This window comes from Sapajus apella, unplaced genomic scaffold (assembly GCF_009761245.1).
Source record: "Sapajus apella isolate SASKATOON/1434 unplaced genomic scaffold, GSC_monkey_1.0 scaffold94, whole genome shotgun sequence".
In the NCBI taxonomy this organism is placed as follows: Eukaryota; Metazoa; Chordata; class Mammalia; order Primates; family Cebidae; genus Sapajus; species Sapajus apella.
This window is the reverse complement of record NW_022437034.1, coordinates 233,050-247,262: the sequence shown is the minus strand read 5'-3', so window position 1 is coordinate 247,262 and position 14,213 is coordinate 233,050. Positions and strand designations below refer to the sequence as shown.

The window sequence follows — 14,213 nt, the reverse complement described above, 5'->3', positions numbered from 1 at the left end:
CCCCCCGGGTTCAGGCAATTCTCCTGCCTCAGCCTCCTGAGCAGCTGGGATTACAGGCACGCGCCACCATGCCCAGCTAATGTTTTGTATTTTTAGTAGAGACGGGGTTTCACCATGTTGACCAGGATGGTCTCGATCTCTTGACCTCGTGATCCACCCGCCTCGGGCTCCCAAAGTGCTGGGATTACAGGCTTGAGCCACCACGCCCGGCAAAAATCTAATTTATAATTACCATTATGTAGTACCAGTCAGCCATGTGTTGCCAGACCCCATTCCTCCCATCCATCAAGTGAATACAGCCACAGCTGATGGCTTAAGACTTGGGGAGTCAAAGGCTGCTTTAGTTTAGGAAGAATTTCACAAGGGACCTCTTGATCCTTAATTAACTGCTAAAGAAATGGTACAGGCTGGGCACGGTGGCTCACGCCTATAATCCCAGCACTTTGAGAGGCGGAGGCGGATGGATCACAAGGTCAAGAGATTGAGACCATCCTGGCCAACATGGTGAAATCCCGTCTCTACTAAAAATACAAAAATTAGCTGGGCATGGTGGCGAGTGCCTGTAGTCCCAGCTACTCGGGAGGCTGAGGCAGGAGAATTGCCTGAACCCAGGAGGCGGAGGTTGCGGTGAGCCGAGATCGCGCCATTGCGCTCCAGCCTGGGTAACAAGAGCGAAACTCTCTCTCAGAAAAAAAAAAAAAAAGAAATGGTCCAGAGCTGGCCAGGCACTGTGGCTCATGCCTCTAATCCTAGCACTTTGGGAGGCCGAGGCAGGTGGATCATGAGGTCAGGAGTTCAAGACCAGCCTGGCCAAGACGGTGAAACCCTGTCTCTACTAAATTAGCCGGGCGTGGTGGTGGGCACCTGTAATCCTAGCTACTTGGCAGGCTGAGGCAAAGAATTGCTTGAACCTGGGAGGCGGAGTTTGCAGGGAGCCGAGATCGTGCCACTCACTGTACTCTAGCCTGGGCAACAGAGCAAGGCTCCATCTCTACATAAATAAATAAATAAATGGTACAGAGCCATGGAGTGGCACCTTGTATCAACAAGAAAAAAAGGATCACTTTGCACACTTTTCCTCAAAAGGTAAATTAAAATTTAAAAAAACAGTCCATTATTTTAAAAAAGCACATTATCATGGAATAAGCTTAATATCACAAATGATCTTGACACACAGTTTCTGTCTCCTCATCTATTAAAAGCTAGCTGTTCTAGAGATTTCTCTACATTGTAAAATCTTGAAGTGACTTTCTACTAGCACGAAATTTAACTAAACCTCCAGGGTGGCTTCTAAAAGCCCTCTGATCTAGGAAACCCATGGGATGTCCAAACTCTGCTCCTTCCTGAAACCTCCATTGTGGGGTTGAGGGTCAGGGAATAACATCTTCAAATAGGGGATTTTTGCATCCCAATGCCACAACTTTAGAGCAAGGCAAGCATGGTGGCTGCCATTTATAAGGGGAGGACTGCACTGCCCCAGGTCACATGGTTAATACTCTTCAGACCCTTATAGATGGTCCAGACTCTATGTCTAGTGTTCTTTCCATGATCCTCCAACACACACACCTCCCTGGGGGAGAGGTTGTGGGCAGTTTTTACTTTGATCTCTGTCCACTCCACAAAGGGGCTCTGAGATGACATGGCCCTCTGTAAGGTGGGCCCTGGGCTCATGGGACAAGATGATCAGCTCCTTCCACAAGAAGATACTCCAAAGTGACCCAGAGTTTCCCAAGAATGTCTCCAACATCTATCCACAAGGAGCTTGGCAAAAAGGGGCTTCACTGGTAGAATGAGACTGGAAAATTAAGATTATTCTCCTGCCTCTTGGGTGCAGACCATCAGCATACCAAGGTCTCCCAAAGCCTTTGCACTTATGAAACCTGTTTAAACGTGGTTTCCAAACACACTCAGCTAGGAAATTCTCTTTCATGTAATCCCTACTTACATCCTATAGAACTAGTGTTTCTGCGCCCTAGAACAATGCTATTAACTTCCTTGGACTTATACATTTATTTATTAAATTACTTTTTAAGAAAACTTGTTTCCAAGAGAAATAATATATGTAATATGCTAACATATATGTAAAAATGGAGGCAGATATGTCTATCTATATTACTTGTAGATTTATAAACTATCTATGGAAGGATTAGAAAACTGGTCACTGCAGCCATTTCCAGAGAAAGGCAATCAGTGGCTGGAGTAGGAAAATGAGAGACTTTTTCCTGTATACCTTTGCATATTATGTGACTGTGTTACCTGGGCAACCCGTCAAGCGAAACTCAAAAGATACTAAAAGTAATACATACTTAAAAAGCAAAAACAAGGCCGGGCGCGGTGGCTCAAGCCTGTAATCCCAGCACTTTGGGAGGCCGAGGCGGGTGGATCACGAGGTCAAGAGATCAAGACCATCCTGGTCAACATGGTGAAACCCCGTCTCTACCAAAACTACAAAAAATTAGCTGGGCATGGTGGCATGTGCCTGTAGTCCCAGCTACTCAGGAGGCCGAGGCAGGAGAATTGCCTGAACCCAGGAGGCGGAGGTTGCGGTGAGCCAAGATCGCGCCATTGCACTCCAGCCTGTGTAACAAGAGCGAAACTCCGTCTCAAAAAAAAAAAAAAAAGCAAAAACAGTCAGGTGTAGTGGCTTACACCTGTAATCCCAGCACTTCGGGAGGCTGAGGCAGATGGATCATGAGGTCAGGAGTTCAAGACCAGCCTGGCCAATATGGTGAAACTCTGTTTCTACTAAACATACAAAAATTAACTGGGCATTGAACATACATAAAATTGGTTGCATTTCTATACATTAACAATAAACTATCCAAAAAGGAATTAAGAAAACAATCCTAGCTCACGCCTGTAATCACATCACTTTGGGAGGCCATGGGGGAAGGATTGCTTGAGCCCAGGAGTTCAAGACTAGCCTAGGCAACATGGTGAAACCCCATCTCTACTAAAACTACAAAAATTAGCCGGGTGTTATGGCACCTGCCTATAGCCACAGCTACTAGAGAGGCTGAGATTAAAGGATCACTTAAGCCTGGGATGTTGAGGCTGCAGGGAGCCAGGATCACAGCACTGCACGTCAGCCTGGGTGACAGAGCCAAACCCTATCTCAAAAAAAGAAAAAAAGAAAGGAATCCCATTGACAACAGCACCAAAGGGAATAAAATACTTAGGAACAAACTTAACTAAGGAGGTGAAAGATAGGCATTACTGAAAGCTACATAAAACACTGATGAGAGAAATTAAAGAAGGCACAAATAGATGGAAAGACATGCTGGTACTCGTACTGTACACTTTTCAAAGTGCTTGCATAGATGGTATCTTATTGGAGTCCGATGCCAAATCTGTGCAGTAGAAAGGGCAGGCGGAACACTCGCCAACACATGAGCCAACCATGGCCCCAAGAGGACTGAATGAGAAGCTCGTTACTCAGCTGCTTAGTGACAAGGGATTAGATCCTAGATGTCCTGCATGGCTCTTGAGGTCTTTCTCAGATGTCAGATCTGCCACTGAACAAGTCCCATGGGCCCTCTGGTAGGCCCATGGGGGATTACGTCACCTTTCAGAGGTGCCACCATTCCAGGCAAACACTGATGGAAGATAATGCATATTTAAGGCTGGGAAGTATCTACCATGTATATCAAGTAAACAGGATTACAAATATAATTACATACATGCACTTTGTTGCATAATACTCCTCAGTGGCCTCAGGCTCAAACCCAGACCCATCAGTAGAGCAGTCAGGGCCCATTCCATGCCAGCACCTCTGCAAGTCCTTTGTGCCAACGCCCACCTACTGCTCCATGCTCCAGCTGCACCCAGAAGCTTGTGGTTCCCCATATGGGTCATACAACTGGGACACATGCCCTCCCTCTCAACTTAAAATGTTCTTCTCACTACACTAACATCTGCTTATTCTGCATATCTTAGTTTAGGCATCACTTCCTCCAGGGAGTGTTCCTTGAATACACACATATGCATGGGATTCTTGATCATCTATCCTTTTATTGCTCCCTATAACTGTGTGTCACTTATTCATCCATCTGGTCCCTAGACTATGAGCTCCTTAAGGTCAGGGCATGAGCCTTTTGCCCTTCTGTATGGACCGACCGATCAGGCTGGGCACAGGGTAAATCCTCACTGCATACCTAACAATTGACTTTGAGCACAAGGGAGGCCCAGCATGGTGTGGGTGCTTCAACAACTGTGTAGTCAGATGCTTGGTGAAGGGGAAATGATAGCAGAGAACCAAGATGTCTGGGCAGTGCTAAGAGGAAGGTATACTTCCCCGTTTGTGGAAAATATCTTTTTTTTTTTTTTTTTTTTGAGACGGAGTTTCACTCATTTACCCAGGCTGGAGTGCAATGGCACGATCTCGGCTCACCGCAACCTCCGCCTCCTGGGTTCAGGCAATTCTCCTGCCTCAGCCTCCTGAGTAGCTGGGATTACAGGCACGCACCACCATGCCCAGCTAATTTTTGTATTTTTAGTAGAGACGGGGTTTCACCATGTTGACCAGGATGGTCTTGATCTCTTGACCTCGTGATCCACCCGCCTCGGCCTCCCAAAGTGCTGGGATTACAGGCTTGAGCCACTGCGTCCGGCGGAAAATATCTTAAGCAACTTCAGTGTGAGCTTCTGTCTGTTCTTCCTGGGGCCTCCTGACACAGATGACTGGGACACAGCGGAGGCCAGGATCAAGCTAGGGGTTGGGAAGACTTAGCCAGTCAACAGAGTAAAAGCGAGCAGGAAGCCATTCACAGCTATAGAACTAGAGGCCCAGAGAAGTGAGAGGATAGGTTGAAGGGCTCCCAGCAACTTAGCAGCAGGTTGGTTACAAACTCAGGCATCGGAATCCCAGTGCAGGCGGCTTCTCCAGCACCAGGCACCCTTTGGGACCTGGGCTGAGGCACAGGACGACACATAGCTGTGGACCTGACCAGCACTAAGCAGGAAGGACAGGACAGAAGGACAGACAGAGGTCTTAAACATAAGTATGTGCCAGGCAAGCAATTGATTTATACAGGCCTCAACAGAGACAGGCTTGTCTAGAGAGCAAGAATCCAGAGACCCGTTCTCTTCTCCTTCCATGCTGGAAATTGCCTGTGTTTGTTGTTTTCCTGATGCTGACTCTGAACCAGGCACATGCTGAAGGCTCCCAGGTACCTTATCTTCAAAACAACCTGCAAAGGAGCTATTGTGTCCTCATTTGTACCCATGAAGATAATGGAGCTGAGAAGGGTTAAGTAACCAGCTCAAGGACGCACAGGTAATAAGTGGCAGCGCAAAAAACTGAACTCAAATTTTCTTCACTAACCACAGTGGTCAACATCTAGCATTGGTGCAGACATGACACTCTACACTCCTAGAGTACTTGCAGTTTTGCCTCAATATCTCTCCGTGATTGGAAGGCCATGCTCAGAGGAGTTTGGGGGATTAGGTAGGAGGAGCACGAGGAGAGATAGGAAGATGCTCCCATCACTTCCCTTTGGCCAACCTGATGTACCTGATCTTCAGTACCTCCCAAAGCACAAAGAACTCTTGCCTAACTAAAGGTAGAACCTGCAGTGCCCAGAGGAGTCACTGTGGCCTGGAGAAGACTGTGTAAACAAGCCAGCTTCCAGAACATGGCCTCCTACTCAGCTAGCCCCTCATGAACTGGATAGGAGAAACAGGCTGACTCTATCTCCCTTGAGTAGAAGCAAGTCTGAATGAAAGACGCATTAAAACACAGAAGCGGCCGGGCGCGGTGGCTCAAGCCTGTAATCCCAGCACTTTGGGAGGCCGAGGCGGGTGGATCACGAGGTCAAGAGATCGAGACCATCCTGGTCAACATGGTGAAACCCCGTCTCTACTAAAAATACAAAACATTAGCTGGGCATGGTGGCGCGTGCCTGTAATCCCAGCTACTCAGGAGGCTGAGGCAGGAGAATTGCCTGAACCCAGGAGGCGGAGGTTGCGGTGAGCCGAGATCGCACCATTGCACTCCAGCCTGGGCAACAAGAGCGAAACTCCGTCTCAAAAAAAAAAACAAAAACACAGAAGCGGCTGGGCGCAAACGGCTCATGCCTGTAGAGGCAGGATTGCTTGAGCCCAGGAGTCTGAGACCAACCTGGGCAACATAGCAAACAAGACCTGCCTCTACTAAAAATTTTTTTTTTAAATTAGCTAGGCATGGTGGCATGTACCTGTGGTCCCAGCTACTCAGGAGGCTGAAGTAGGACGATCATTTGCACCCAGGAGGTCGAAGCTGCAGTGACCTATGACGATACCGATGATACCACTGCACTCCAGCCTGAGTGAGAGAGTAGGACTCTGTCTCAGAACAAAACAAAACACACAGAAGCACCTAGAACAGTACCTGGCACATGAATGAATTCATGAATCAAGTATTTAAAAAGAACCACCAGTACTTGGTGCTTTTTTTTGTTTTGTTTTGTTTTTCTGAGACAGTCTCACTCTGTTGCCCAGGCTGGAATGCAGTGGTACAATCTCAACTCACTGCAATCTCTGCCTGCTAGATTCTCCTACCTTAGCCTACCAAGTAGCTCGGATTACAGGCACGTGCTACCACGGCCTGGCTAATTTTTCTATTTTTAATAGAGACAGGGTTTCACCATATTGGTCAGGCTGGTCTTGAACTCTTGACCTCAAGTGATCTGCTCGCCTCAGCTACCCAAAGTGCTGGCATTACAGTCAAGAGTCACCAGGCCTAGCCTGGGGCATTTTTATTCAGTGAGAAAAGATGAAAGGCCCTGCTGGGGGTGACAGGGTGGAGATAACCCAGCTATAAATTTCAGGAGAAGGGAAGAAGCTTGTTTGGCCAAGTGGCCTCCCACCGTTAATCTTTCCTGTCCCATTAGGTGTATTCTCAGAGTAGCAACAGATTCTTCCAAACAAATACAAGTGCCCCACCTCCCTGAAGTACCTCCTTCCCCAGTTGCTCAGCTGGTGAGGCAGGGTCTCCCTCCAGCTTTCAGAACTCACTCTTTCATTTGTTAATGTCACTGGCTAATAAAAAACAAAAAACAAAACATTTGGGCCAGTGCTGTTAATCCCAGCACTTTGGGAGGCTGAGGTGGGAGGATCCCTTGGACCCAGCAGTTAGAGACCAGCCTGGGAATCAGAGCAAGGTCTTGTCTCTACTGAAAAAAAAAAAAAAAAGAAAGAAAGAAAGAAAAAAATACAACATTTAAGGACTGGAGCACAAAAACAGAGTTAGCCCCTTGTTAATCAAGCTAAAGATCCACTCTCTCTCTTTTTAGAGAAATATTCTCTGCCTGGGAACTATTTTTCTTACCAGAGGAAAGGTAAGGTAGAGAGAGTGAAGAGGGAGAGAAAAGGCACAAAACGTGGAAAAAACATTAACCTCTGCATGACTTAAGTTCAGATCTGGACCTGGGGCTTTGGTCACTTCTGTTTGCTTACCTAGGGCACTCCCTCATCGTACCTTATGAGTCAGAGGTCCCTAAGTCCAGAAGGACCCAAGGCAGCACAGCTGGACTTATAAAGCTGACCGCCATCCCTCTCCCCCTGCATTTTCTACCTAAGCTGGCCAGCAATACTTCCTATGCCCTAACACTTTCATGCAGCAGTAAATTAGCCTTTAAAAAAAAATCTAAAGCAAGGAGACCAGACTGACACTATGGCCTTTTCTAGCATTTTGCTTTTTCCCCACAAACAGTGAAAACGAAACAAGAACTTGCAATAGTCCCCAGCAGCTCTTTCCCTGCCCTCCTGGAAGCCAGTGATGCCAGAGACAAGGGAGCAAGCAGACTCAAACTTTCAATTCCTTTTGGGGAAAGCAGCTTCTCCTGCCTTTGCCACCCTCCAGGACTCTAAGGTAGCCCAAGAGCTGCCTCTTCTCTTTTGATACGAACCCAGGGACCCCAAGTTAGACCAGAAATCAGCAATTAGTAACACTATTCAAAGCAAAAGCAACCCCTTTGTCCCCCATGTGTATCCATCACTCAGCATCAAATAAAATTTTTCTCCATTTTGCTCCTCAAAATGTCCTAACGGGTGGCTTTGTCCAAATCCCAGCTAAATGTTCAAATACTTATCAGGACTTGTTAAAAACTTCAAAATCTGTCCTTGCCATAGTCAGGGCTTAAAAAAATGAATGAAAATATTAAAAAAAGGGCCGGGCGCGGTGGCTCAAGCCTGTTATCCCAGCACTTTGGGAGGCCAAGGCGGGTGGATCACAAGGTCAAGAGATCGAGACCATCCTGATCAACATGGTGAAACCCTGTCTCTACTAAAACTACAAAAAATTAGCTGGGCATGGTGGCGCGTGTCTGTAGTCCCAGCTACTCAGGAGGCTGAGGCAGGAGAAGCACTTGAACCCAGGAGGTAGAGGCGAGGCAGCATTACTTACTGTGCAGAAGAGAATGGGAGCAACAGGTGTTGTGTGCTGCGTATTTCAACAGCACCAACACAGACGCCAGCATTTATCACTGCTTGCTGGGGCATTAGTGGCTGCCTGTGACTTAGCACAAGCCACCTCTTATTTCTTCCCCAGGTCTAGACATCCCTCACATCCCACTCCCTCTTTGCAATATACTCTGTGCTCACCCTTTGAAAGGCGGGGGGGACCTGAGAATGTAACCACTAATTCAAACCAGAAAAACTGAGGATACAGAATTGAAAAAAGTTTTTCATTGAACCTGTCTGAAAGACCTCTTCCCTCATCAGGATTTTGGCTCTCAGAGCCAGAAACCTATTTTCTTCACTCCTGTAAGTAAAAGGAGATGAAATGTATATATGTGGTTTTGCAATGAGCTCTTTTTTTGTTTTTAAGAAAAAGGGGGGTGGGGTGGGGAGGCTAGGGAACAGACAGCATGGAGGTGAGAGGCGAAGGTTTAAAGCACTGGCTGCTGGGATGCGGTAACGCCATCTGGGAATGGATGATACACAGTACTGGTCAGGTGCTTCTTGCTGCCCTGTTTCCTAATTCTTGGGAATTAAACAAGTGCTTTTTTCTTTCTTTTTTTTCTTTTTTTTTTTTCTTCTTTTTTTTTTTTTTTTTTTTTCCTTTTTGACATGGAGTTTCACTCATCACCCAGGCTGGAGTACAATGGCACCATCTCAGCTCACTGCAACCTCTGCCTCCTGGGTTCAAGCCAGTCTCCTGCCTCAGCCTCCCAAGTAGCAGGGATTACAGGCGCCCACCACCATGCCCAGCTAATTTTTGTATTTTTAATAGAGACGGGGTTTCACCATGTTAGCCAAACTGGTCTCTAACTCCTGACCTCAGGTGATCCACTCGCCTCAGCCTCTCAAAGTGCTGGGATTACAGGCGTGAGTCACCGCGCCCGGCCAAACGAATGTTTTTTATTTGCTTCTCCTTCTCCTCGGATGGAAGAGGAGGATGATTTATGGACTAACCCAGAGAGGTTCCTTGGTAGATGTGAAAATTAAGCGCTGGAACAGCTGGTGACTTGTCAACACAGCATCAAATGGTCCTGCAGCCTCACATAAATGCAGACAAGAACCAGGCTGTTAAAGGGAGCCGACACGCCTGCCTGGGGTTAGTGGCCAGAGTCAGAGACCACTCACAGGTGCAGTGGTTTCGTTTCTCGAATGAGAATCTATTTCATGCAGGCAAAAAGCTGCTGCTGTCTAACAAACCTAACAAACGGCTAAGTCTGAAAAGACTGGGAAGGTGGAATCCTCTCTATTCAGCTAAAGGGATGAGACGCTACTTAAATATGTTTTCCCCAAGAAGATAAAGACCCCAAAGCTGCTAGGTCCCGACCCAAGACCAGCGCCCCATCCAGTACTACAGGACGTGAAAACCTGAATGCCAACCGCTGCGGATCTGTAATTAAAAAAAAAAAAAAAAAGCAGCCAGATGATTTGGTAAACTCTGGCCATTCCCCTGGGGTACCCTTCCTTCCTAAGCGACCCCATGGAGCCTACACAGTGGCCCCTAGCCCAAAGCCTCTCTATCCAGAGCATCACTTTTCTAAGTAGAAAGTTCCTTCCGTGCACTCCACCGGCTTTAAGAGTTGCGGAACGGACGCAGCCCGAGGCCAGCCCTGGCAGCGGCCAGACACACTTGGGGACTCGAGCGGCAGTGTCCTAGCGGGAGGAAACGTCTCCGAGAAGTCTTGGCCCCCGGACCGAAGCCCCAATCCCAAGCCCTCGTGCCTCAGAGCGGCGCCTCGCCTCTGTGGCAGAAGCTGGGGCTGCGCTCGCCCCTGTAGCAAGGAGCTCGGAGCCCACAGCTGGCGCGGGACGCCCCACCCCTCCGGGCCCCGAACTCACCCACCGCCCTGATGCGGAAGCCGCGCGGCGGCCGCAGCCCCCGGCACCTCCAGGCGTCGCGCAGCACCTGCAGGCAGGCGGGTGGCGCGCACACCAGCAACACCCCGCGCCGCAGCCAGCCCTGGAAGGCCAGCCGCGAGGCGGCGCGCGCCAGTCGCGCGTTCCAGAAGCAGCGCGCGTTGGCACGACGGAAGGCGCGGAATACCGCGCGCCCGGCGGGCTCCTCCGCGGCCCCTGCGGCCTTCTGCGCCTCCAGCCGGCACAGCACCAGCGCCAGCGAGCCCGGCGCCAGCTGCACCGGCCGGGCCATGCTTTCGCGGGCGGCCGGGAGCCCGCAGCCCAGGGCCTGGGCCAGCGCAGGAGCAGGGACGCCGCTCGCTAGGCGGGAGGATCGGCCGACTGCGCGCGGCGCCGGCTGCCGGGGAAACGGAGCTCCAGGGGGCGGGGCCAACTGCGCCTTGCAGGCCGGGGGTGGGGCGGCCCCGCTCTGTCCGGCCGAGCGCACTGGAGGGGTTTCCAGCGCCCAGCGTTCGGCTTTGGGCTCCACACCCGAGCCGCAACTCGGCCCCTGACCCTGGCGACTCCCTCGACTTCCAGCCGCCTCGAGGTCCCGAGTTCCCCTTCCCCCAGGGGCGCGCTCTGGGGCTTTTCCAAGACCCGGGGCGCCCCGCAACTCCCCGGAGAGCCTGGCTGCCTCCATCCGCCGTGCAAACTGCAGGGCCAGGAGTCCCCAGGGCTGGGAGACGTCTTCGTCCTGGCTTTGGGGCAGTTCCAAGTGAGCGGCCACGAGAGACAGCCTGAGGGTGTCAGCGACGGCCTGGGAGGTGTGGGGGACGGGCAGGAAACCCAGGTTTGAATCTCAGTTCTGCGCCTAAGCTATGTGTTTGTTAACATTTTTGCTTTTTGAGACGGGGTCTCGCTATATTGCTCAGACTGGAGTGCAGTGGCTATTCAACGAGTTCTGGGCTCGAGCGATCCTCTCGTCTCAGCCTCCCGAGTTGGGACTACAGGTGCCCGCCACAGCACCTGGCCTGCTCCTAACCTTTTCATGCAAGTTATTTCCCTTCCCTGGGCCTCAGAAATGTCACAGCTGCCATTTTACAGGATAATAAACTGAGGACCCTTTCATCCATGACTTTATGAAGTTCTAGGATCTGGTCCCGTCCAGGGGACGGCATTGCACTCCAGCCTGGGCGACAGAGCGAGACTCCATCTCAAAAAAAAAAAAGAAAGAAAGAAAAGAAAGACGTCATGAAGGTAATCTCAGTGTCTTCTTAACCACACACCTGATGAGAAGGAGGCCAAGAGACCATCACCCTGACTTATTGGACCGTGGCCTGGTGTGAGATGTCCAGAGTGTGATTCTTTCTCCTAAGAATTTGAATTGGAAATACATAGAAACAATAAAGTCCTGTTAGCAGAAGCTACAGCTGCAAGGATACTGCAAGGTAGAATCTAGCTATGAGGTTTCATGGCCTGAAATTATTAGGTAGAACTGTCTTAAGCATTGGAACCTTTTGTTCAGATGGATGTAATTCCCTTTTTTTTTTTGAGAAAAAGTCTCACTCAGGCTGGAGTGCAGTGGTGCCATCTCTGCCCACTGTAGCCTGAATGTCCTGGGCTCAAGCAATCCTCCCACCTCAGCTTCCCAAGTAGCTGGGACTACAGGTGCACACCACCATGCCCAGCTAATTTTTTTGCATTTTTTGTAGAGATGGGGTTTTGCCATCTTGCCCAGGCGGGTCTCAAACTCCTGAGCTCAAGTAGTCTGCCCGCGTCGGCCTCCCAAAGTGCTGGGATTACATGTGTGAGCCACTGCACCCAGCTGAAATTCCTCTTGCCATTTTACTTAAGCTAGTCCAATTAACAATTAACAAAAGAAGCAGGAGAGAATTTAAGGAGAAAAATTTTAAACTACCGCCAAATACTCAGCCAATCTTTAACGAATCAGCTACTTCCGGCGGGGTAGGGTGGCTCACGCCTGTAATCCCAGCACTTTGGGAGGCTGAGATGGGCAGATCACCTGAGATCAGGAGTTTGAGACCAGCCTGGCCAACATGGAGAAATGGAGAAACCCCATCTCTATTAAAAATACAAAATTAGTCGGGCGTGGTGGCTCATGTCTGTAATTCCAGCTACTCAGGAGGCTGAGGCAGGAGAATTGCTTGAACCCAGGAGGCAGAGGTTGTGGTGAGCCAAGATCATGCCATTGCACTCCAGCCTGGGCAAGAAGACCAAACTGCATCTCAAAAAAGAAAGAAAGAAAGAGAATCAGCTACTTCCTGAATATCCCCAAACTCCTACAAAAATGGAGCATGTCTTAAAAGTTAAACGGGTTGTGGGCTAATGTTATGGCAAAAAATAAGGGAAAAAAAAAAGTTAAATGGGAAGCTGTGGGCTTCTAACCTGAATGGTCTTGTATTACATGGCATAACTAGAGAAACAGAAATTATTTTTCTTTTTTGAGACAGAGTCTCACTCTGTTGCCCAGGCCAGAGTACAGTGGTGCAATCTCGGCTCACTACAACCTCTGCCTCCCAGGTTCAAGCGATTCTCCTGCCTCAGCCTCCTGAGTAGCTGGAATTACAGGTGCCTGCCACCATGGCCAGCGAATTTTTGTATTTTTAGTAGAGACAGGGTTTCAACATCTTGGCCAGGCTGGTCTCAAACTCCTGACCTTGTGATCCACCTGCCTCGGCCTCACAAAGTGCTGGGATTACATGTGTGAGCCACTACACCTAGCCAAGAAACAAAAATTATTTATTTTTCTTTTTTTTTTTTAAGTTTGGTTTCAATGCAAGAAGAAACAAAAATTCTTAATGGCTTTCCATCTTTGTGATCTCTGCAGATCAAAGAAGCATTTAAAAAGAATTAGCATCATTCTTCACTTAAAGAGGCACATGAGTAGTCAAGTCATACTTGAACTAAAAAATGTCAAGATGGAATTATTTTTTACCTTATATTTGCAATGGTCTCTGTATACCTGAGAACACAGTGTCTTTTTTTTTTTTTTTTTTTTTTTTTTTTGAGACAGAGTCTCACTCTGTTGTTGCCCAGGTTGGAGTGCAGTGGCACGATCTTGGCTCACTGCAACCTCTGCCTCCTAGGTTCAAGCAGTTCTCCTACATCAGCCTCCCAAGTAGCTGGGATTACAGGAGCCTGCCATCACGCTCAGCTAATTTTTGTATTTTTAGTAGAGACAAGGTTTTACCATATTGACCAGGATGGTCTCAATCTCTTGACCTCGATCTAAGCGCCTTCGTCTCCCATAGTGCTGGGATTACAGGCATGAGCTGCCCCTCTTAGCCAAGTATTCTAAACACTATATAAAATCCAAACAGTGACTCTACTATGTAGTCATTAAAAAGTGTGAGGCTCAGCATGGTGGCTCACGCCTGAAGTCCCAGCACTTTGGGAGGCTGAGGCAGGCAGATCACTTGAGGCCAGGAGTTCAAGACCAGCCTGGCCAACGTGGCAAAACTTTATCTCTACTAAAATATAAAAATTAGCCTGGTGTGGTGGTGGGCACCTGTAGTCCCAGCTACTCGGGAGCCTGAGGCAGGAGAATTACTTGAATCAGGGAGACAGAGGTTGCAGTGAGCCAAAATCGTGCCACTGCACTCCAGCCTGGGCAACAGAGTGAGACTCTATCTCAAAAAAAAAAGAAAAAAGAAAAGTTTGAAAGTAGGATGCTGTAGTAGTCCCAGCTACCCAGGAAGCTGAGGTGGGAGGATGTCTTGAACCCTGGAATTCCAAAATGAAGTGAACCATGATCACATCTGAGAATAGCCACTGCACTCCAGCCTGGGCAACAGAGTGAGACTCCATTTCAAAAAAACAAAACACAGGCCAGGTGCGGTGGTTCACGCCGGTAATATCAGCACTTTGGAAGCCTGAGGTGGGCAGATCACAAGGGTCAGGAGATCGGGACCATCCTG

The 14,213-nt window shown here is 48.9% G+C and overlaps 1 protein-coding gene across 1 annotated transcript in view; it reads right to left on the bottom strand.

Moving 5' to 3' along the window:
* STOX1 (storkhead box 1) overlaps nt 1–10,672 on the bottom strand; it is a 58,609-nt gene extending 47,937 nt beyond the window's left edge. The window contains exon 1 of the mRNA XM_032256161.1: nt 10,276–10,672. Coding sequence (XP_032112052.1) covers nt 10,276–10,585 — 310 coding nt within the window. The 5' untranslated portion in view covers nt 10,586–10,672. The remainder of the gene's footprint in view (nt 1–10,275) is intronic.
* Between the last annotated feature and the right edge of the window lie 3,541 nt (nt 10,673–14,213).